Source organism: Pristis pectinata, chromosome 6, assembly GCF_009764475.1.
Source record: "Pristis pectinata isolate sPriPec2 chromosome 6, sPriPec2.1.pri, whole genome shotgun sequence".
NCBI lineage: Eukaryota > Metazoa > Chordata > Chondrichthyes > Rhinopristiformes > Pristidae > Pristis > Pristis pectinata.
Window position 1 is genome coordinate 103730586 of NC_067410.1, and position 24486 is coordinate 103755071.

Genomic DNA, 24486 nt, shown 5'->3' on the forward strand with positions numbered 1-24486 from the left:
GCTCCCACATTCACATCAAAGTCATTCACATTTGTCACAAAGAGCAAAGGTCCCAGAACCAATCCTTGTGGTATCCCAGAAGTCACAGGAATCCAACTGCAAGAACTATCCTCTACCATCACCCTCTGTCTCCTATTGCCAAGCTAATTTTGGATCCAGTTTGCCAACTTGCCCTGGATCCCATGGGCCCTAACCATTTGAACTACTTTCCTATGTGGGACTTTGTCAAAGGCTTTACTAAAGCCCATAGAAAGCACATCTATTGCCCTGCCCTCATCAATACACTTTATAACCTCTTCAGTCAAATTGATCAGGCAGAATCTGCCCTTGACAAAGCCACGTTGGCTGTCTCTGATTAGTCCTTGCCTTTCCAAGTGATCGTTAATCCTCTCCCTTGGAATTTTTCCAGTGCCTTCCCTACCACTACACAGGTCTGTCGTTAACAGGCCTTTTACCCTGTTTGCTGTCCTCCAACTGCAAGATGGTTTATTTTTCAATTGACTCTTGTGCCTGTAAATGAATGCATCCTGAACATCTGGCAAAGTTTTCGATCATTAAAATGTATTTCCTCCTCTGCTAACGTTGCCTTTGACTGAGAATGATTTGGGTCTATTGGGTTGCAGTTCTAAGATTGATTTAACACTTAATATTGGTAAATATTGGAGATTTTCTGTTATCTAATAGCTGTACACGAGTTCATTAAGCACAGTGGAGTTTTGGAAATGAGAGCAGGAGTTTTGAGTATATTAATAAAGTGGTTGTGAGCATTTGTGGACAGGGGAACCTAAACTGTGGTGTTGAGAATCTGCATGTAGTATCATTCAGTGGCAATACTTCTGACGTAAACATGAGGTTTGTCTTCCTGTTATACTTCACCTAACTGCCTCCTCATTTCCCTTCCAAGCTGAGTTGGCTCTGTAACTGTGTTCTAACTGCTTTCCCTTTGACACTTGGATCTTAGTTCAGTTGCTGCATCCTGTAGTTGTGTAGTTGCTAAATCTGGGAATACTATTCATTTTTCCCAGTAGTACAAATCTCTCTGGAATCTTCTGTTACTGCTTGTCAGCTACTTTGATCCCCACACAAGCAAATGTGAGTCAGATTGAGTCTTGAGTTTATCGGCAACTGCATACCATCGAGTTATAATGTGGAAGTTTTCTGTTCTGGTAAAATAGTTGTATTTTCACATATTGTTAAATGTAGTGATTTTAGTTTTCTGCATGGTAAAGGAACCACAGGTGACTATAGACCATTCTCCTGCAGTATAAATGGAACAAGAAATAGTTTATCTGAAAATTTTCTGTGATAACTCTTTATCTTCAGGGCCAGATCTGTGATCTGTTCTTTGAATAACTTTCAAATTTATAAACCCATTTGGTAGCAGGAGTAGGGTCAGGAGCCATTTCTAACAAATTATAAAATGCAAATAAATATATAAAACTTATAATACTGTTTTAATTCCAGATGTTAAAAAAAATGCTGTAAACACTCAGTAGGTCAGGCAGCATCTGTGGAAAGAGAGTTAATGTTGATGACTCTGTCAGAACAGACACTGCCTGGCCTGCTGAGTGTTCACAGATTTTCTATTTTTATTTCCAATTTCCCGCATCTGTAGTCTAAATGAATTTTATTCTGGTTGTAAAAGGTGCAATGCTGACTGGAGTGAACAATTTCCCAGGTGAATTATACCGTGAGATTGGTGATCTGACATTCATGGGCTTCACATTTATAGGATGAAACTTCTACATGTTACAGAGAGGTTTTAATTTGTGATGATATTATTCTTTGTTACATGTAGGTGTGGAATATTAGTGCAACCAATTATCATAGCCCCTACAATGCAGTCACTGGTATAATCTGACACCAAGAAAGATCAATCCTACCTACAGAATAGTTTTTAGACATGATTCTGATAATTTTTGTTTTCTTAGAGGAAGCTGTTGATCTGCCCGCCCAATTTTCCCTTGTGGCTGGGTATCTGTTTTCCTTCCACCTCTTTGTGATCTTTTTGTTGCATTTAAATCTACCAAAATGCAAGTTGTTGCAGGATACTTGGTCTGTTTAAGGCAGATGATGATACAGGAGGATCAGGGCTCAGAGACTGGATTTCCAATATTTATATTTTGATGCATCACAAGAGAATGTACTTGAATCACACACACGATAGATAATGGTAAGGGTGAAATATAAATAGAAAATGCTAGAAGCACTCAGCAGCTTAGGCAGCACCTGTGGAGAGAGAAATGGTCAATGTTTTGGGTCCTGGATCCATTTCACAAAGGTCCAGGGCCTGAAATGTTAACTGTCTGCCTCCATTGATTCTGCGACGGTGTTACTTCACATTGTGCTAAGTTCTTTGGATATGATTTGGTGATACAGAATTTGGTTTACAACAGGTTCTTATGGTAGAGTATTATATGTTAATTGAGTTCTGTTAAGTGGATTCCATTAGTAGGCAGTTCCAAATGAAGGCAGAGTTGTACCAAAAAATAATTTTGGAAAGATGCTCTATCCTCCTTTTGAAAGAGGAACCAATATACAGTGGTATAGAGATTCTATATCTGGAAGTTCTTACTCAACTTGGCTCTGGGACACCTTGAAATAATGAAGTTGTTCTAGTATCTCTCAGTGTAGTTTTTGCATGGAGTTTAATAGTCCCAGTAATCTGAAGAGTACAGAGGAAGAAGTATAATGCACACACGTTTTGCCAAGTGAATTTTCTTGCTCTTGAGACCCGTATCTTCATCAGCTGCCAAATCCTAAAGCCATTTTGATAGATAAATTTGAAAGATCTTGTAAGTGGTCACTAGGAGAAACATTCCAAATCGTCAAACATTCCTCTTGTTCATAGTGCCAACAAGGCTGTAAGTGTGGCTTACCCACTGCGTGAGTCTTTCGTCGTACACATGCAAGGAACTCCATCCCCAAAAGCTTATAAGTCTCTGCCCCGAGGATTAAAAGTTAACATTGAGCTGTCTGGTTCCGTTTGGTGGGCTCCAGGAGAAACCCTGCTGGAGAGGCAGATTGCCGCTCGCTTGTTAGATAAATCTTGTAATTCTTCGTCACCCTACAGAGCTTTTAGTAGGAAAAAAATGGCACAACACTTCATGTTCAGTTAGTCTTATGTGAGTGTGTGTGTGTGGTCATTAGAGCAGCTAAGTATAACCATCCCTTTGTTTCTGCAGGGGATGAATATGAAGTATGTGCAATTTGTCTGGATGAATATGAAGAAGGTGACAAGCTTCGCATCCTGCCCTGTTCACATGGTAAGCAAATGCTTCCCAATCCAGTAACAAGCAAGTAAAATTGTCAAAATTAGGTTGACCTTCCCACCAGCAAATTCTCTCTTCACTTAGATACTCATCAAAATATGAGAAACAATTACAATTACCACCCTGGATGATCCTCACGGTCAAATGTTTCACCTTTCTTCATCCATTCCACATTCTCAGAGTGAACGTAACACCCATTCAGATTTACAAAGCCAGGCTTGTACTGAATGCAAAGCACGCCAAAAATGCTTGCACATCACCAAATTAGTAGTATTCCTTTCAGCTGCCTTTAGGTTTTAAGAATGAAATCTGAACAGTAATAAAGTTTTTAATTGAAACAAGTTCAAAAAAACTTTTAGAAGAAAGAGGCCTAAGTTAGTTGGGTTGGGTTGGGTTGGGCAGGGGTTGGCGGTGACACAGTAGAACTAATGACCGTCCAATTTCCTTCTGCAATTTGTATTTCGAGATTCAATTTCACCCCCCGAGTCACTGACTACTTCTGAAGGGGTGCTTTAAAGCTTTGCCAGTATAATTAATAAAGCAGGCACATGCATTGAAGTTTAAAGGAATGAGCGATAATATTATTCAGAAATGCAAGATTGAGAGAGGGGTCGATCAGGTGAATGTCGAGAGGTTGTTTCCTTGGGTTGGAGAATCTAGAACCAGAGGGTGTAGTCTTAGGATAAGAGGTGGAGATGAGAAATTGTTTAAATCTTTGTAATTGTTCCAGATTACTGAAGGAGGCAGGAAGGAAATAGTGGAGTCCTTGACTATTTTCTTTAATCTTCCCTGGCGTCTGTGGTGCTAGAGAATTGGAGGAGTGATAACATTGTACTGTTGTTTAATAAAAAGGGTAAACCAAGTATTTACAAGCCAGTTAGTTTAACTTCAGTCGTGGACAAATTATTGGCGTTCATTCTAAGGGTCAGTGTAAACTTTTGTTTAGGAAGGCTCAGACTAACCCACAACAGTCAGCAACCCGACCTGAAACGTCGACAGTTCCTTTCACTCCCACAGGTGTTGCTTGACTCGCTGAGTTCCTCCAGCAGATTGTTTGTTGCTACAGTCAGCAAGGCGTAGTTGGGGAGAGGCCTGTCTGATCAAATTGAACTTTTTTGAGGAGGTAATTAGGGTTGATGAGAGCAACATGTTTGATGTAGTTTTCTTGGATTTTAGTGAGGTTTTTGACGAGGTGCTAATGGCTGGCTGATCACTGAAGGGAAGAACCTACTGGATCCAAAATTGGCTCAAAGATCGTGGTGGTTGACTTATTTGTGACCAGTGGAGTTCCTCAAATCCCCCTTTTTTTTGTAATAATGATTTTTAGACCTAAAGCTAGCAGATACAGAAAGTTTGCAGGTGATTGAAAATTTGGCTTTGTGATTGACAGCAAGGTGGAAGGAGTCAGATATAGGTGATCTGGTCAATGGGGAAGGAAAACGACACATGACAGAAGTATGTGGCAATGCTTTTGGGGAGGTTCAACAAGGCCTGGAAATATACAAGAAATGGGAAGATCATGGTATGGAGGAAGAGAAGGTCCTTGGAGAGTCCACAGATCATTGGATTGAGCAGGACAGGTCAATAAGGAGGTTTCCTTTTTGGCTGAAGCATCGAATAGAAGAGGGAAGTTATGGTAGAAGTGCACACATCACTGGTTAGGTCACAGTTTAAATACTGTCTATAGTTCTGGTCACCACACTGCAAGAATGATGTGGAGGTGCTGCAGAGGAGACTCGCGGATCATGCCAGGATAAGAACACTGAAAATTGTAGTTCTAGGAAAGGTCTGGATGAGCTGGGGTTGTTCACTTTGGAAAAGAGGAGGCTGAGAAGGTATTTAAATTAAGGTGAATGTAATTGAAGAACCTAGATAGTGTTAATGGGAAGGATCCATTTCTTTAATCGGAGGAGTCAAAAAAAAACTAGAGCATGGATTAGATTTAAAGTAGTTGTAGAATGATCCGAAGGGAGCTGAGGAAAAACGTTTTCATCCAGTGGGTGGTAGGATTTGGAACCGACTGCGTGAAGGGGTGGTAGAGGGAGAACCCCCATCACACTTAAACATTACTTGGACGTGATGAACTCTGACCTGATGGGTATGGACCCAGAACTAGGAGGTGTGATGTGATGGGGTTGGGTAGCTCGTTTCAACAAGTATAGTCACAATGGCCAGATGTCATAATTTTTGTATGACCAAAATAACAAGAGAGGATTTAAAACGTATAAAAATGAGGTCTCAATGGGACTCTTTAAATGATTGCATGATTGGTTGTTTTCAGTGTGATTTTAGATTCCTTGTTTTATTGGGAGTTATAAATGAAGGTGTTAGTTTGTGACCTCTTGATCCTTTTTCAGCTGTCAAGTAGTTATCATCGGGAAAGGGAAATGACAATTGCATTCGAGTAACCTGTGACAGGAGGTCCCTGGTCCAATTTTCTGAAAGGCTGCTCATCAACAGGAAATGAGCATAAGCAGTTCAAAACATAAAATGCCTTTATATTGTGATTTATGCATTTTTTTTAAAAAGCTGCTAATTTCTAGGTATTTATAATTTAAGCTGCCCATTATTTTAACTTCCTAGCATAGAAACAGGCTGTTCAGCCCAGTGGGTCTCTGTCAGTACTTATGTTCCACACAAGCCCTTGAGCATGCTTCAGTCAATACGTTGTAGGATATTTATGTTCTTAAGCACATGAAATGGGAGAAGTAGGACATGCGACCCCTCAAGCCTGCTCTGCCATTCATTATGGCTGTTTTGTCACCAGCTCCATTTTCTTACCTGTTCCCCTTGCTCCTCAGCTCCCCTATAGATCAGAAGTAGTTCTAAAATCTGGGCCTTGAACATACTCAATGACAGCCTCACAGCTCCCTGAAGTAAGAATTCTAATGGTTCATTAACCTCCTGAGAGGAGAGATTGACCTTCATCTCTGTCATAAAAAGGAAATTCTTGATTCTTAACCTATTCCACCTAGTTCAACATTCCCCAGTGAGGAAACATCCTATCAGGGCCCTACAAGGTCTGTCAATCTTAACCAACTCCTTTGTCTGGTGTTCAATCCCTGTTTTTTTTTAATTCCAATGAGCATAGGTGCAACCCGCTCAAAATTTCCTCCTGAGTCAACCCATTAATCCCAGGGATCAGTTGAGTGAACCTTCTTAGAACTGCCTCCAATATGAATTCCCCAGGTTCAATCCAGACCTCGAATGCTGTCAGTGTGGAGTTTGCACATTCCCCCCGTGACAACACGGATTTCCTCGAGGGGCTTGGGTTTCCTCCCATGTCCCAAAGACGTGCAGGTTGGTAGGTTAATTGGCTGCAGTGAATTACCAGTGTAGGTAACTGGCAGAATCGTTGATGAGAATTAAAAAATGGGACTAATATAGAATTAGTGTAAGTGGTTGACAGTCGGTACAAGACTCAGGGAGCCGAAGGGCCCGTCTCTATGCACATCTCTCTATAACGCTAACAAAGGGCAATGTTCCATTTAATGTTTCAGATCCAGGTCCACTTTCTCTTTCTACAGATGCTGAGTGATTCCAGCAGTTTGTTTTTATTTCAGATTGCCAAAATCTGCAGTTTTTTGATTTTTTTTCAATGTTCCGTGTGACCTCCTAATTACTAGCTCTTTGAGGGCATTCTGCAGACCCTGCCCATCTCTCTTGGTTTTCATTCTTACTAAGGTGGATAACCTTGCGTTTCCCATATCATACTCCACCTGCCAAACCTTTGCCCACTCCCTTCACCTATACATATCCCTGCCCCAAAACTCACTTTCCCACCTACCCTTGTGATGCATATTTGGCTGCAATACACACTGCCCCTGTCAAAATTAATATATATTACGAAATGTTAGGGCGACTCAGATCCCTGTGGCTAACCTGTAACTTATAGTATGCCACCCTGAAAATGACCGCTTTATTCTGCTGCTATGTTTTTGTTTGTTAGTCTGTTCTCTTATCAATGCTGATATATTATCCAGAATGCAATGAGCTCTTGTACATTATCCTTTCATGTGGCATCTTATCAAATGCCTTTTGGAAATCCAAATACACCGTATCCACTCGTTCCCCATTATCTACCCAGCTTGTTGTATCTCAAAGAACTCTGGTAAATTTGCCAAATATTCTTTTGCCTTCCATAAAAATACACGTAGACCCTGCTTGATTGTGTTGCTGTTGCTTCCCTAATGCTGGATTCCCAGGTGCCCAATAGCTTCCTGCTTTCTATCTTCTCCCTCTGCTGAATAGAGGTGGTTTTGTAGAAATTCCAAATAAGAAAGTTCATGCAATTTAATACAATTATTTTTCAGTTCTCTCGGATCCGGTTATTTTTGAATCTGCAGGTTCTTTCAGGAGTCCAAGAATGGGTTGAAAACAACTTGGTGCTTCACAAAGTTTTATTGGAAAAGTTTAAAACAAAGAAACAGTCACAGAGCACATGGCCCTGGCTTTACTACTGGGAGATGAGCCGAGACAAAAGGAACTGAAGGGCCGGGGATGGCAGGGGGTTGGTGGTGGGGTGGGGTGGGGTGGGGGAGAGAGCAAGAGAGAGGTAAACAAAAAATGATACCTTTTATACCTGAGATAAGAGGTACTCCTTAGCTAACAATAGTCCAATCAGGAAACCTATTAGATACTTGTGGCCAAACCAACCAATGAAAAAACACATTCACCTGATGGACGAACCAATAAGCTAGGAAGCGGCCAATCCTTGTGCAGCCACTTGAGGTGTATTAAACACTATACATGTCAAAAAAAACTAATTAAAACAGTCGAATCCAACAGTTCCCTCTCAATTCCTTTCCCAGCATATCACTGTAAATGTGTGGACCCGTGGCTAACTAGAACAAAGAAAACCTGTCCTGTGTGCAAACAAAAGGTGGTGGCATCTCAGGGGGAGTCTGATTCAGAAACCGACGAGGTGGACAGCAGCCATGAAGAAAACGACGATGCCTCCGAGAACACTCCTCTGCTGAGATCATCGCTCGCCTCCACCAGTGCTCATTCCTTCGGCACTATGACAGAATCTCAGTCTCACCAAGAAGCTGTGGAGTCCTCTGAGTACGAGTATGAGGAGGAGGAGGAGGAGGAGGAGGAGGAGGAGGAGGGAGATGACAGCAGTGAAGCTGAGGACGGCATTCATGAAGAAACAGTCATTCAGATGCAACAGAAAAACCCTGAAGCCAGCACTGGAGAGAGAGGAACCAGAGAGCCATTTGCAGTAGTTTGATGATTTAGTTTTTTTAAAAACACAAAATCTGCACATCCTTTAAAAACAATGAGTGTCAAAATTAAAAGTTGGGGAAATCTTTCCATTTGCTTTTCCACAGTTGATGTATTGCAACTTCACAATACACATATGCAAATTTTCTATGAATTTAAAACCTTTCGCAGCTTCCTTTTGTCAAGGCTGCTGGAGTGAAATGCGGTTCTCAAGTAATACAAAGCTGCCAACCATTGATTTTTGGTGATCTAACACAGATCAAAGCTGAGCGGCCTAATGTTTCCCCTGAATCACTGCCGCCTGTTTTATCATTATTGCGGCAATCTGGAAAAGTGTTGCATTGATCAGAAAACTACCAGGTAGCTGGGTTGAACCAGTTAGACAAATCCTATAGAATGACCTTAACACAAAGTAAGCAACTTGTATACTGAGGTGGCTGAATGTCTGACTGTTCCTTTGTAAAAATGCTTAAATCATGTAATTTTATTAGTTTCTTGTGTATTCTGCTTTCAACCCAAGAATCCAGCCAATTATTTTAGATGTATTTGCCCCAATCAGGTTTATTACAGCAACTGAAATTCTCAATTCTTTTTGGATTTGATTTTAAAGAGAGAAAATTCTGCACCTGATTTCACTTGCTATAGATCAATACATTGACATGTAATTAAGTAGAAAAAGATTAATAATTTTCTACTGAACACTCCCTATAAATGCTTCAGAATTTGTCTCCGGTTTTGTTTTAATATTTTGAATTGCATTACAAGAGGGAGCCAGCAAATAGCTTGGTACTTTATTTTGAGTGTCTTTAGGTAGATTTTTAATTTGAGCTATTTGAACAAAGTTTGTGTCAATCACCTCTACAATTGTATGTACGTATTATGTGCCAAGATGGTGCATATATCACTGACCTTGAAAGCTAAGATTCTTAATAAAAATGTTATAACAAAAAAGTAGTTTACAACATGACCTATTGTAATGCCAATGCTGACTGAATGTGATTTTTGCATAATTTGTTTTAAATTTCACCTGGTCCTTTATCTCTACATCTGAGGGAGATGTCACCAGGTTACATAAAGTGGAGGATTTGATTATATGGAGTTTATCACTCATAGTTACCTTCAAGTAGGAAGATTAAGAGGGACAGTCTATGCCATTTTAGTGGTTTTGAATCCTCTATTGTTAGAGGGGGAAAGAAACTTGTGTTGCAACAGTGCTGTAATGTCAGACTGGATATGATGGGGTGCTGTTCAATGAATTAATTAATGTGGGTACATATTTTTTTTCAGGTAGGCAACATGGTTGTAATCAGAATGATGCATCCTGTTGCACAATTAAGGTCATACAGCAGAACTGTTTGGGCATTTCATTCCGGAAGTGATTGGATTTGAATATAACCCTTGGGTGTACTTCATTCATTTGATCTTCCTTGAAATGTTTTTAACAAATTGCTGTCCTGTGATCTGTTGGGGCACAGCACTGTATTAAATTTAAGAAAAGTTGATCCCAAATTCCTCTTCTAACTCCTCACAAAACAGCAGTAGTACTTTTATTTTAATGTCAGTTGCTTTGTGTTCTAATCTTGCAAATGTTAACTGAATAGTTACATCTTGCACTGTTGATGGAAATTATAAAGATCTTTAGATCATATTTCTGTTACCAAAAGGAATCCACTCTGTTACAATGAGGATTTGTTCATCCTCAGCTTCCTAGATGCAAGCACAGCTGAATCTTGATCAATTAAAAGTAAATTTAAACTTCAAGAAATATTTTCTTGACAACATTCCTTTGAAAGTTGGAACAGGAGACAAAAGTAATCAACTTTAGAAATGATTGGTGAGAATGTTTGCATTGTGAGCCTGAGAGTCAGTTTATCTCAGCAATTCACTTTACATTTTGGAGATGATTCCCAAGGACTTTTCAAAATTAAAGTTAGTTAAGCCAGACTGTAGTAGCTCTCAAGTTACCTTACCTGATGATGATATTTGGTTGTGGTAGCTTGAGATAGTAAAATAACTCTCTGGATAACAGGTGAGTTTGTTTCGATACATTCGGACACTTGTTAGCTGCTGTGGTTTCATAAGGAGCATGCATTGCTTGTTATTGCTTGGTGGTTCCTTTAGGTAATTCCAATCTGTTATGAACTTGTATGATGTAACAACTAATGCCTCTATTTCCAAACTTGCTGTTCTTATATTGTCAGGTAACCTTCTCATTGAAAAACCCAAGATTACTTCATTATAACACAGCTGCAAACACTTTAAATGAAATAAAGCTGGCTTCCATAAAAATCGCTTTATAAGCTCTTGCAGCTTTAGAACAAGAATGCCTTTTTTCTTTAAAGATGTTTAAAATTCTTTTCCGTGGATAATACACAGCCATCACAGCCCATGGTACCCTGTTTTCTCAAGGTAAATGACTGAGAACAGGAATTTTTTTAAATTCATAATCAACATTTGTTGATCTAACTAGACATTATTTTCCTTTACCACAAAATATTACCAAGTACAATATTTTTGATCTGATTTGCTTTGTATGTTGTATTTCGAAATGAGTTACTAAGATACATAGCTCTAATATTGTATATTCAGTTCTGACCATTACAAATTTGTAAATTTATTCCAATCAAAAAATCTTAAGACATTTCATTTTAACCTGCATTTTAAAAATGTGAGTGACACTAATGTGATTACTAAGGGAATGTGTCTCAAATATCTGTTGTTCCACCCTAGCAGTCAGCATCTTTCTGGTTTACTTTAATTTTGGATTAATTGAATTAAATATGTTTCTTTCTAATGTCTGAGAGGCATGCCCATTTCCAAACACACATGCAAAATTTAGTGTTCATTTAACTTATCCTCTATAGATGCTACACACATACACATTTTTTTTTAGAAAACTGCACTCCAAAGCTATTTTTTGAGTTCTTTTCAATTGAGGCTATAATATTGTAATCATTTCATAGAATAAAAGACATATTTCCAAATGTTTGAGTTAATGGTGTGTTGAAATGCTTGCCATGGTTTTAGTATAGGTGTATAGTTTTACTTGCACACATACAAGGAGCCTTGTCACTGGAATAATCTAGGGTTTTCAACTGCTTTATTGCTTTCTGATGACTCTTGTGTAGATACTATTGAACAGAATCAATTGCATGTCAATTCAGGCTTATGGTAGAAGGGGTCACAGGAGTGAGTTACAAAATAGTGAAAAAAGAGTCCATCAAGCCTATACCATGTAACCATGCTGCAATTACAGGCTGGCCCCTGATTACTAATGGGTTCTGTTTTTACAGGCATCTGTAAGTTGATTTTGTTCATTGGTCAGAAAATACACATCACTTCATACAATACTGTGGAGTTATGGTTACCATTAATGAAAGGGCCAATCATCATCTTACCTTCCCTAGTTACAATGGTACAGAATCAATGTCCCACATTCACTGGCCAATTTCGATGGGCTTAATCAGTGAATGTTACATTGTTTAATAGAGTATGATTGCACATGTATTAATAGAAGCAATTGCTTGTCAATTTCCAAAGCAAGTGGCATCCTGTGGTGAAACTGGCAGCTAGTGTTCTTGAGACGATGGTGTCGGGTGGAAGGTTACATAGAAACATTTAATTTAATAACATTTGTGGGAGTTAACCTGGGGAGGGCTTAGTAAGCATATTCACTCACCAACAGCTATCAGCCAATTCATGGTAAGATATTTCAGTTTATTCTCAATCTACATTCAGCATAAGCAACCCACCCATTCTAACTTCTTAAAATTTTATTTACAGCATGGTAACAGGCCCTTCCAGCCCAACAAGTCCACACCACCCATTTTAAACCCCAAATTAACCTACCCCTACGTCTTTAGAATGTGGGAGGAAACCCATGCAGACACAGGAGAACGTACGAACTCCTTACAGACAGTAACAGGAATCAAACCCCGATCACTGGCACTGTAATAGCACTGTGCTAACCACTACGCTACCGTGCCATTGACACTCAGCTGGTCAAGCAGCATCTTTGGAAAGAAACACCGAATAACATTTCAGGTCCAAGTCCCTTTGTCAGAATCAGTTCTTTCCACAGATGCTGGGTGCTTGCAGCATTTTTGTGTAAACGGCACAAATTGTGAATTCAGTGTATAATGCTGGAGTCTATTCCACTCAGACAACTAGTGCAGGACTATCAACCTTGCAAATGCAGAATTGGGATGAGGAAGTATTAGCATCAATGATGACATTAATTCTTTGTTGAGTTGTAGGTTTAGGATTTGTTTCTTTTATAATTGTTTTGCTGATGTTCATGTAACTTTGCTTTCATTGCAGAAAATGAATTCACTGAAATGGGTGCAAAACATTGGCCATTATAAACAGTTGTTATTTCTAATCAGCCTGTAGAAACAAAATTACACCAACACAATACTGCCCATTTAAAATCAGATTGGTATGTTATCTTTAGCTTCCAATTAAATTTAAGGCAACCTGAAACATCAACTGTCCATTTCCCTCTACAGATTCTACCTGACCCACCAAGTTCATCCAGCATCATGTGTTGCTCCTAATACCATTGCAAGTAGCACAGAATTTCATACTAAAGTTAAAAATGTAAAATGTACAGAATTCATTTTTTAGGAATCAAAATGCTCCCACTAAAACCTACCTTGCAAGACCATCTTTGCTATGCAAATAAGGATGCAAGTTAACAGTAAGAATTGCTTGGGGGTGGTGGGGGGCATATTTGGCAATATCAATGCTTGAAGAATAACCTCTCCCTCAGTTCCCAGCTCAAACCCAGGATATAAAAGTTGATAATACCCTTCAGCTTTTGTCCATAGCAGTCCTGCAAGAATTTGAGGAAAAGGCTGGGATCTGTACAACATGGTTTTCAGTTAATGATAGAAAATGGTGCCAAAGAGCTAATGTTTATCTTCAATACTGGACACTTTCCCCACACTAATGTATACTTAAAAGATTTCAAGAGCACATTCATTGTTTCACAGTGCTCTTTGACAAAATATGCACCAATTTTATTTCATAGTACAAGCTTTGATAGAATTACTCTAGCTTTGTGCCTTATAGTTTTGTCAATGGAATAGTTATGAAATGAATTTAATGAGCTTTCAGTAAACCAACTGAAGAAAAATTGAGAATTTTGGACTTTTTGGAATATCATCTATACAAAGACAAATTAACAGGGATACTTGGTCATTTTAAATATCCTATTTGGAGAGAAAATACACCCATATTACTGGGCAAGGCAGCAGTCAGAACATCTATGAAACAGGAATAATTTAAATAATCCATGCTAAAAGATTCAAGGAGTTGTACAGCACGGAAACAGGTCTTTCAGCCCAATTGATCCTTGTCCACCATGATGCTCATCTACACCAATCCCATTTGCCTGCATTTAGCCCACATCCCTCTAAACCTTTCCTATCCATCTAAATGTCTCTTAAATGTTGTAATTATGCCTGCCTCTACCACCTTCTCTGGCCATATATGCACCACCCTCAAATCTGCCCCTCAGGCCCCTTTAAATCTTTTCACTCTCACCTTAAGCCTTTGCCCTCCCATTTTAGGGGAAAAGACCATCTACCCTATCAATGCCCTTCAGAATTTTATAAACCTCAATAAGGTCACTGTTCACTATATCACCAGTCTTGGTGTCATGTCACCTACATTCTCATCCAAATCATTTAAGGGACATTAATAAATCAGGTACCAGCACCAATACTTGTGGCACGCCACTGGTTACAGGTCGCCAAGCTGAAAAGTAACCCTCCACTACCACCCTGTCTCCTACCACCAAGCCAATTTGGTAGCCAATTTACAATCTCACCCTGGTTCCCATGTATTCTCACTCTCCAGGCCAACCTACCATGCAGGACCTTGTCAAAGGCCTTGCTAAAGTTCTTGTAGATAACATCCACCTCCCATGAATCTACTTGGTCGCCTCCTCAAGAAACTAAGATTTGGGGGCATTTTCAGAATTTGATATCCTGTATGTGCAAAGTTATTGCAAAAGTTCAAGGAATTACTGTGAAACTACACAGCAGAAATAGGAAGTAGACAGGATGCACTGAACCATTAATTTAGAACTCTGCATTAATAATCTGGAGCCACTATTTTAATCTCATCATGACAGAGGAATTTAGATTGTTAATTAAATCACCTAGAGTGACTATGGAACTGTTAGATTGCTGTAAGCACACCTGATTTATTAATGTCCCTTATGGAACAAAAATCTACTCATTACCTGCTTTAAGTTCCTCCAGCAGACTGATTGTTCCTCCAGATCCCAACATCTACAGTCTGTCTCTCCAAAATCCACTCATTGCCTGCTTGGGCCTCTGACTTGTCCTCAGTGACGACTCCAGAACCCTTAGCACATGATTGTATCAGATCAAACTCAGGCTAAGAAGCCTCCTACTGATCATCAGCTTTCATCTGGGGATAAATCAGTCCTCCACACAATGCTTAGAAAAAAGCAGTTGAAGTAGCAAGGACACAGAATGCAGATTTTGGTGGAAGATAGCATCACCACCAATGCAGATGTAGTTGCCAGACCAGCTGTGGCAGTGAGAACCATTCTATTTGTGCAAATGTACTTGCCTACCATGGTATTGGTGGCTTTGGCAAGTCCTTCAAGAGATGAAGCTCAGCATCCATACAAAAGACAGCCATTGTGTGTAACACTGGGATTCAGACAATCAGCTCAAACCTGGACATCTAAGTGTCACCATGGCCATTAAAAACAGCCAAATTATATTTCCCTGTCTGTAAATTAAAGGTCAGGCACATCCTTCACTTACAATTAAAGCATTTTTGGTTCAACAAATGCAGATGATTTGCTAGGATCAGCACAAGTTCATGTTGAGGTGCCAACAGAATGTATCCTTACATGAAGCAGCATATTACATAAAGCCAATTGATCCATAAACAATTCTGCCACATGGTGCAATTAAACAGCAAATGCAAGGAGGCAATTCTATGAACAATGCCATACTCAAGAGTGCAGCCTGTACACAAGTAACATGGCTGAAGTATTTGCAACCATCTTCAAATGTGTTAACTAATTTGTTCCATCTCTTGCACTCACAGAACAGCACAGTAACAGGCCCTTCAACCCAGTGTGTGCCAACCATGATGCCAATTTAAGCTATTCCCATCTGCCTGCACATGGCTGATGTCCATCCATTCCCTGCCTGTTCATGTGCCTATCTGTCTCTTAGATATTGCTATCATATCTGCTTCCACCACCTCCCCTGGCAGTACATTCCAGGCACCCACCACTTTCTGCACAAGAACTTCCTTGAAGTCTCCTTTAAGCATTCCCCCTTTCACCTTCAAGCTATGCTTTCCAGTAGCTCTACCTACCCTATCTACACCTCTCAATTTTACATACTTTTAATCAGTCTCTGATGCTTCAGATAAAACAATCCAAGTTTGTCCAGCGTCTCTTTATAGATGATACTACAAGTCCATCACAAAAACCAGCCTCCCCTCCATTGACTCTTTCTACACGTCCCGTTTCCTTGGATGAGCAGCCAACGTAATCAAGGGCCACACCCACCTCACTCATTCTCATTCCCCCCTCTTCCATCAGGCAGAAGATACCAAAACTTTGAGAAATTGTATCACCAAGCTCAAGGAGAGCTTCTATCCTGCTGTTACAAGACTCTTGAACAGACCTCTTGTACAATAAAGATGAACTTGAACTCTCAATCTGCCTTGTCATGGCCCTTGCACTTGGTCTAACTGCACTGTACTTTGTAACTGTAACACTATTCTACATTGTTTTGTTTTCCTTTTGTACTACTTTGGTGTACTTGTGTATGAAATGATCTCTCTGGATGGCATGCAAACCAAAGTTTTTCACCGTCTCAGTACATGTGACAGTAACAAATTATTCACTAATCCAAGCAACATCCTGTTGAACCTCTTCTGCACCCTCTCCAAAGCCTCTACACCCTTCCTGTAGTGTGGTGACGAGAACTACACACAATACTCCAAATGTGGAGTAGCCAAAGTTTTATGCAGCTGCCACAAGATTTAACTTTTGTACTCAATGCCCCAATGAAGGCAAGCATGCCTTATTTACCACCCTATCTACTTGTGTTGCCACTTTCAATGAACTATGGACTTGCACCAAGATCTCTCTGTACATCAAAGCTCCTGCCACTTACTGTATACTCTTACATTTGAACTCCCAAGTGCACACCTCATATGTGCCAGAGTAAACTTCATTGACCATATTTCCAATGGATCTATATCCCACTGTATCCTTTAGCAACCTTCCTCACTATCTACAACTCTGCTGATTTTTGTCTCATCTGTAAACTTACTGATCAGCCCACTTACATTTTTGTCTTTTGGGGGGGGGGGGGGGGGGGGGTGTGGTGGTGGCCGGTGAAGAAAAAGGTCAGGAGTTACTTGCAGCTGTGTACCTAGCTTTTGAATATTCTTAACCACAGTAACAAGGTGGTTGCTTTTAGATTATTGTGATCAGCAGGATGGTGTTGAGAAGCCAATTAGTTCTAGGAAAAGACAAAGTGTTCCTGATGGTAGTACCAGAAGTTCAGTCATCAACTGTTTCAATAACCTACCTTCCATAAGGTTAGAATAAGTTGTCCTGCCGATTTTCAACAGCTTACAGTAAGCAGCCTGCATTTGAATGCAGGAAGTCTTGGGCACCATTCAGGTATGGATGATAAGTAGCAAATAAATTTGCACCCAAGTGCATGCATATGTGATTTAAAAAAAAATCAATCTCATTAGAACAGTTGTATAAACATTGTGGCTAAAAAAAATTAGAGACCAAGCATTCTGAAAAACTTGTGGTTGGAGTCATACACTGCACAAAGAAAGATGGCCATGATTAGATGTCAATCATCCCAGTCCCAGGTCAACCCTGCAGGAGTTCCTCAGGGCAGTTGCTTCACCAAATGTCCTTTCAAATGTTAAAACCAGTGATTGCACAATATGCAATTCCATTTGCAACTCCTCAACAAATGAAGCAAGAAATTGTCAACCTCTGGCAGGAGGGGTCTGATAAGTACTGGACGAAAGGTGCGAGGGCAGTAACCAAGGATCTAACCACTTCCTTTCAACATCCAATGGTATTAGCACACCCACTGCCTCAACCATCATTATGGGGCTGTGCTGGCGAAATATCATTAAGAAAAATCAATTGGATCAGCCACCCAAATACTGTAGCTACAGAAGCAGATTAAGGCTAGGTTTTCTGTGAAAAGTTACTCCCCTCCAAAACCCAAAGGTCTCTCCACTATCTTTTTTTGATTTTTTTTTATATTTACGGTGTGGTAACAGGCCCTTCCAGCCCAACGAGTCCATGCTGCCCTTTTTTTTAAAACCCAAATTAACCTACCTGTACATCTTTGGAATGTGGGAGGAAACTGGAGCACCCGGAGGAAACCCACACAGACACGTGAGAACATACAAACTCCTTACAGACAGCGGCAGGAATCGAACCCCGATCACTGGCGCTGTAATAGCATCGCGCTAACTGCTACGCTACTGTGCCGCCCAATCACCTTAATCACAAGTTCAGATACTCTCCATTTGCCTTGAGTGCAGATCCAACAACTTAAACCAGACTATTTAATATTAAAACTACTTTGATAGGCATCCATCAAATCACCCTAAATGTTGATTTCCTGTCACAAGAGTGACTGCAAAATACAGTAGTTACTCAAAATATTTGCAGCACCTCCCAAACCCACACAAATTTCCACCCATCAATGAGAGAATAGCACCACACTAACTCCTTCCAGGGCAATCAACATGGGCAATAAGTGCTGGGCTTGACAGCGACACCCAGGTCCTGAAAATTAAAAGTCTAATTTCTCAATTTCCAAAAGCAATTCTCCCCAGATTTTAAAAAAAGGACAAGCCTGGCAGGGAACAGCTACTTACAGTTGGACTTGTTCCACTTTGGGGTGCAGGGAAATTATCCCACTCTAATCCTATTCCCATCCCCTGCTTTTACTATATTCACTCACCTTTAATCCTACCACGTTCCCTTTATGCACTGCCTGCATCAGAGGTCTACTTTCTCTCATCCCCTTCAGGCCATGAGAAAACAGGTATCCATAGGAATTGGAAAGCTCTCCATTGACTGTAATCATAGCCGGAACTAAAAGTTGTGGTTGTTGGAAGGACAATCAACAGAGCCCCAGGACATCACTACAGGGGTCCTCAGTGCCTTGGCCCAATTACCTCCAGCTGCTTCAGTTGGTCAAAGATGATCTCATTGATCACAATATTCAATTCCATTTACAGGTCAGTGGAGCAGTCCATATCATGTGGCAGGATCCAGACAATATTCAAACATGGGCAGGTGGCAGTTACAATTCATCCCACACAAGTGCTTGGCAATAAGCACCAATACCCTGACCCCCTCTGGCATTCCTATCTTTACACGCTAGGGGAACTAGGGGAAAGTTGGGGGGGGGGGGGCGCATAGAATGAGGAGGGAGGGAGAGAGACACACCAAGTGTGCAACTTCAGGGCCACTCAAATACAAGCAGTGGATATCCTGTGATAAGTAAATGACTTCCTAGTTCCCAGAGTCTTCCCACCACCTACAAAGGCACATTATGGAACATGCTGCATGTATCCAGATAAGCAAAGCTCAAGATTATTCCAACAGCACATCACCCAGGACAGAAAAATAAATCCAGTAAATCTTACTTGACATTATTTACTATCCAGAAACATTCTCTCATCCCCCTCCATTATTCTGTGACTGTGGGGCATACCATCTACAAAACACACAACTCAGCTGTCACAGTGGAACCCCTAACACCGAGGACTGCGCAGGTGAATGGGAACTCCACCACTTGCCAGTTTCTCCCCAAGTCACCAAGTCTAAACCTTGGAACTCCTTAGACAAATGGTATTTGGAGTACCTTCAAAGAACTTTAGCAGTTCAAGTGATAGCTCAGTTATCTAAGGAAATTATAAATCAGCAATAAATACAGGCCTGGCCAGCAATGCCTACATAAATAAGAAACATGTAGAAACACACTTTCAGTTATAACAATGGCAGGCATTCAGAGTTTGGACATGACCAAATATATTTTCATGTTCCACAAGCTAAAAAGTGACATCCCCAGTCCACATAAAACAAACAGCCAACATATGGTTGGAATAAATTTATTTCATCTGTCTGTAAACAAGGTGGATTAACAGTTATGGCATTCTGTAAATGCATTTTAAAATCAGATGAGTTAGACTGTATCCCAGATGTAACAAAAGTGCAGGGAAAGAAAATGGACAAGTCAGCAACAAGAATTTTTAAATCTGTACATATTTCACAAGGCCTGAACATTTAGTATATGCTAGAGTAACGCCCCTAAGGAAGTGCCGTTCAACTGAAAGCCTTGCAGCGGCAGTTAAAATCCATCTCACAAGAGCAAATCTCTATGCAGTATGTATGGCACAGGATACACAAACAATTGCAAAATAATTTCACAAGACAGCCAAGTGTGATTATTCCAACCAATACCATCTCCCATTTTATTCATTTGTGAATACAGAACTTTTGTAGCTTTGTTTGAACTGAACATAAGTTAGTACCGTGCTCAAAACAGACATTTCCACAGATTTCAAAACAACTAGGAGCACAAGTCAATTCTTCCACAGTTTCCTTCTGCAGCATGAGCTTACCAGGTCTAATGCATCAATTCCCTTGATTTGAAAATTTTTCAACAGTTTGATTTCTATATAGAAGACTGCCACCCTTTATCAGATACTAACAGAAGTATTTGATTTTCAAATCATCAACATTCATGGACATGCTAGCATATCTTTATCTAAATTGCCAATATAGTATTGAGGGGTGGCAGTAATCCTTTACATCATCATTTTACAGCAGTCTGCCCTCTTAAGATCCCCCAAGCTGCAAGTTAATTGGTCCTATGAAGCACTCAAAACTGGACACATTTGTGATGGTTACGTTGGGATTTTTATTGTCCAAAGTGGCAACCTTTATTAAAAAGTTAAACTCACATTAAAGGAGCTGGCAAAACAACATTTAAGTGCCTGAGCTATTGCGAAGATGGAATGTTCCTGGAGAATAAACTGATCGGAGTCAGAATTGTGGCATGTCCATGGGAAAATAATTTACACATTCCAAAAGCAATTTTGTAATCACATCCCATGAGGTTAAGATGCAAAAAATTTAATACTCGTCAAGTTTATATTGAAGAGTGCACCTTCAAAGCTGCTGGAAAGTTATCCACAGACGTAAACAGGTTTTGAAACTAAAAATCCAGGTGCTTTAGCAATGTCAATGGGCAATGAAGTTACAAGGAAAGTATAACCTAAGTCAGGAACATTATGGCAAAAAATATGCATGCACTCTCTCTTCCAACATGCTCAAACAAAAAGGAAGACTAAAAAAGCTACGCAACTGCTGAAAGTGCTGTCTCAGCAACACTTAAATTTAAGATTGTACTACCAGCACCTTTTAATTTATTTTCACTAAGTACTTCAATGGGGAAGGGAAGGGAGATAGAGAATAATCAGAACCTGGTTTGGTGACTTTGGATGCCAATAAACTTTCTAAATGCTAAAACAAAGCAATGCCCAGGCTTAGCAAGTCAGCCCAATTGTTTGCAACAATATCAAAAGTAATAACATGCATATCACCATTTAGTTATTGTGCTAATGGTGCCAAAACAGGGGATTTACTTTCCATTACATCTACAATGTTATTACAATTAAGTGGTAAAGGGGCAAAGGGAATTAAATGGATAAATTAAAAAAAATCTAACCAACTACAGTCTGGTAGCACTGCCAATGCAACTGGGTGGTGGCAAGGGTGAATGAGTTGCTAGGTGGATGGGGAGAGGCTGCTTAGTATCCAGAATTCCTCAGGTATGTAGCCATGGTAAATGTTTTCTTGTTGACTACCCCTCCATGGACACTTTTCTTTCCCATGACTACAACCAATGCTGGAGTACATAAGGAAAAAAAATGAAAATTTAAACTTTCCCCACCAGTACAGGGATACAAAGGAGACATGGGCTCATACCCCCAAAACCCTGCATTGCTATTAAACTTTCCGTAACTTCAACGTGAAAGAGTAGGTGACTGCTAAAGGAAACTTTAATAGCAATTTTTTTTTAAACTACTGAATAGCAATCCTGGCCAACTAGAACCCAGTCTCTCTCAAGTATTTTGCCATTGCGAATGCCTTCTTATTCAAGACTCCTCCGTGGGTCCCTTCTTTTCCCATTACAAAGACCAAGACTGAAAGAGAAAGAAAAAACATTATATTAATGTCCATTATATGCAAATTTTTAATCAAATACATAGTGAGCAAGTGTCTATAAAAAACATTTCCAGAGTAAAAAAAGGCTCACTTCTGAGGTTTCATGAAATCAAGAGTACAAACATAATCTGTACTATTCATTTGAGTTTGACTTACACATACCTTAGCCCCACTAAAATTCTAATTACAAGCATTAACAATGCTGTAAGACCCAATTACATCTAATCATACTGCCCAAATTGTGCAATGTGGAAAATAACCACAAATCTCAGAACAGTATTTAAATGTTAACTGTTATAGGCAACCCTTTCATTGCAGAAAAGATTTAATTTAGTTCACACTGAGCACTTCAGTTAACCAGAATGCAGAAAGTCAGAGAGAAAATCATGTCTGGCCAATTAAAATGTGTGCATTGTATTAAACTTAAAAATGCACATATAACTACGTTCAACATCAAGCCACATTTAGAACCTTAAAGTGTGATGGCAAGGCGGCAGCTTTGCAAGTCCTCAGCCAGCCAGTCAGATACCACACTGTAAAACTAGGGTGGCAAGCTGCAAAATCAAACTACTGGCCAAAATAGTAGTTTCTATCTATCTGATCATGATTTTAGTTTGGAAGAGGGAAGTGGGAAAAACAAATCCAAAAGTTTAGGAATGATTATTAAAAGTTACACAATTTTAAGCTACAGTGACCAAGTTGACAAACTTTTCTAAAACTTTACATTTGTATTACAAGTTCACACAGTGGAACCTTTTTTTTGACAACCTCAACCATATTAATACTGTTCTATTAGTTATGAAGGCAAATGTGCCAAAGAGTGGAAAACATTTCCTGTGAAATGTATGCCCCCTTCACCATGCTGCGTACAAAAATTTTGATTTCTTGATCGACAAAAAAATTAACTAGCTCAAGTATTGTAATGCTTCAGAAGCCATCAACATTGCCCACAAGTGATGAACTTAAAAACTTCATTGTGTAAAGCACCAAATAGCACTAAATAAATGCAAGGTCTTTTGCTTATGTGAATAAACTGCCAAATCTTTAAAATACTTGAAATACTCTGATCCAGGATGTTTGATTGCCTCTCCAGTAGTTGTGTTTCAGGTGTCTGATTTTGCCTGGTTACACCACCTGAAGTATCATGGGACATTTTAGGGCTAAATGATGCAGAGTTGTCATTCAATCAAATACCACCAAAAGCAGTGAAGCAGACCTTCAGGTCAACTTGGGAGCTCCTAACAACATACTAGGTTCTTAGGTGGCATGACAAAGTAGATGTCAAGATGCTTCCACTAGTGGGAGTATTTCAAATGAGGGAACATAGCTACAAGATTAGGGGATAATCATTTACCACTACGGTGCATGGAAACTTCACAAAGGGGTGTGGATCTTTGAATTCGTATCCCAGATGTTGTGGAGGCTAGATCATTGGAATTTAAAGTAGATATAGTAGATCCATTGCCTCCACACTTACTTCTTTTGCAAGGATACCCCACTTCCTACCAATTACCACTTATCCCACCTCAAGCCTTCCTCCTCTTCTTGCACACCCCACTTTGGCCTTCTGCCCACTCTGGATCTTTTCATCTCTAACTGCCGAGAGGACACTAACAGTCTTGAATTCATTACTCTCCTCACCTAGTCCAAACTTACCTCCTCTGAATGCACTACCCTCCACTCTCTCTGCACTAATCCCAACCTCACCATCAAACCCACAGATAAGGGTGATACCATTGTAGTTTGACAGACTTGCATCTACCTTGCAGAGGCCAGACAGCAGCTCTTGGACAACTCCTCTTACTTACCTCTGAAGCATCAGGCCACTGTCTCCTGTACCATCGCCGACCTCATCACTGGAGATCTCCATTCTACAGCCTCTAACCTCATTGTTCTCCAACCCCACACTGTTTCTACCTCCTATCAAGATTCACAAACCAAACTTCCCTGGTAGGTCCATTGTTTCTGCCTGCTCCTGTCCTACTGAACTCTTATCTCAACTCCATTTTGTCCCCCTTGGCTCAGTCCCCTACCACCTACATCTGTGATAACTCACATGCTCTCCACCAACTTCCAGTTCCCTGGCCCCAACCACCTCATTTTCACCATGAACATCCAGTGCCTGTGCACTTCTATCCCCCACCACGAAGGCCTCAGGGCTCTCTGCTTCTTTCTGGATAACAGGCTCAACCAGTTCCCCTTCACCACCACCATCCTCCATCTGGCAGAACTGGTGCTTACCCTCAACAACTTTTCAACTGCTCCCACTTTCTCCAAAGGTGTAGCTATGGGCACTCGCATGGATCACCGTTATGTCTGCCTTTTCGTTGGCTACATAGAGCAATCCATGTTCCAAGCCCACACGGGCAACGCTCCCCAACTGTTTCTCCACTACATTGATGATGCTTCCTGCATCAGTGCAGAGCTTGTCAATCAACTTCGCTATCAACTTCCACCCGCCCTCCAATTCACTTAGTCCATCTCCGACACCCCTCTCCCCCTTCTTAATCTGGCTCCATCTTGGGAGACAGATTATCTACTGACATCTACAAACTCAGCGACTCCCAGTTACATCAACTACAACTCTTCCCACCCTATCACTTGCAAAGATCCAATTCCATTCCCTCAGTTCCTCCACCTCTGCCACATCTGTTCTCGTGACAAGGCTTCCCACTCCAGGACATCTAAGATGTC

General features: G+C 40.2%; 2 protein-coding genes across 3 annotated transcripts in view; one reads left to right on the top strand and one right to left on the bottom strand.

Annotated features, from left to right (window-relative positions):
* LOC127571788 (E3 ubiquitin-protein ligase RNF13-like) overlaps nucleotides 1–11482 on the top strand; it is a 211809-nt gene extending 200327 nt beyond the window's left edge. Inside the window, 2 exon segments of the mRNA XM_052018493.1 lie at nucleotides 3186–3266; nucleotides 8084–11482. Of these exon segments, the coding sequence (XP_051874453.1) occupies nucleotides 3186–3266; nucleotides 8084–8505 (503 nt within the window). The 3' untranslated portion in view covers nucleotides 8506–11482.
* An 8172-nt stretch (nucleotides 11483–19654) lies between these two features.
* Nucleotides 19655–24486, bottom strand: part of LOC127571744 (profilin-2-like) — a 33451-nt gene continuing 28619 nt past the window's right edge. The window contains exon 3 of one of the 2 annotated variants that reach the window (XM_052018403.1): nucleotides 19655–21770. In XM_052018403.1, the coding sequence (XP_051874363.1) occupies nucleotides 21673–21770 (98 nt within the window). In that variant the 3' untranslated portion in view covers nucleotides 19655–21672. The remainder of the gene's footprint in view (nucleotides 21771–24486) is intronic. The other variant, XM_052018405.1, reaches the window with a different exon arrangement.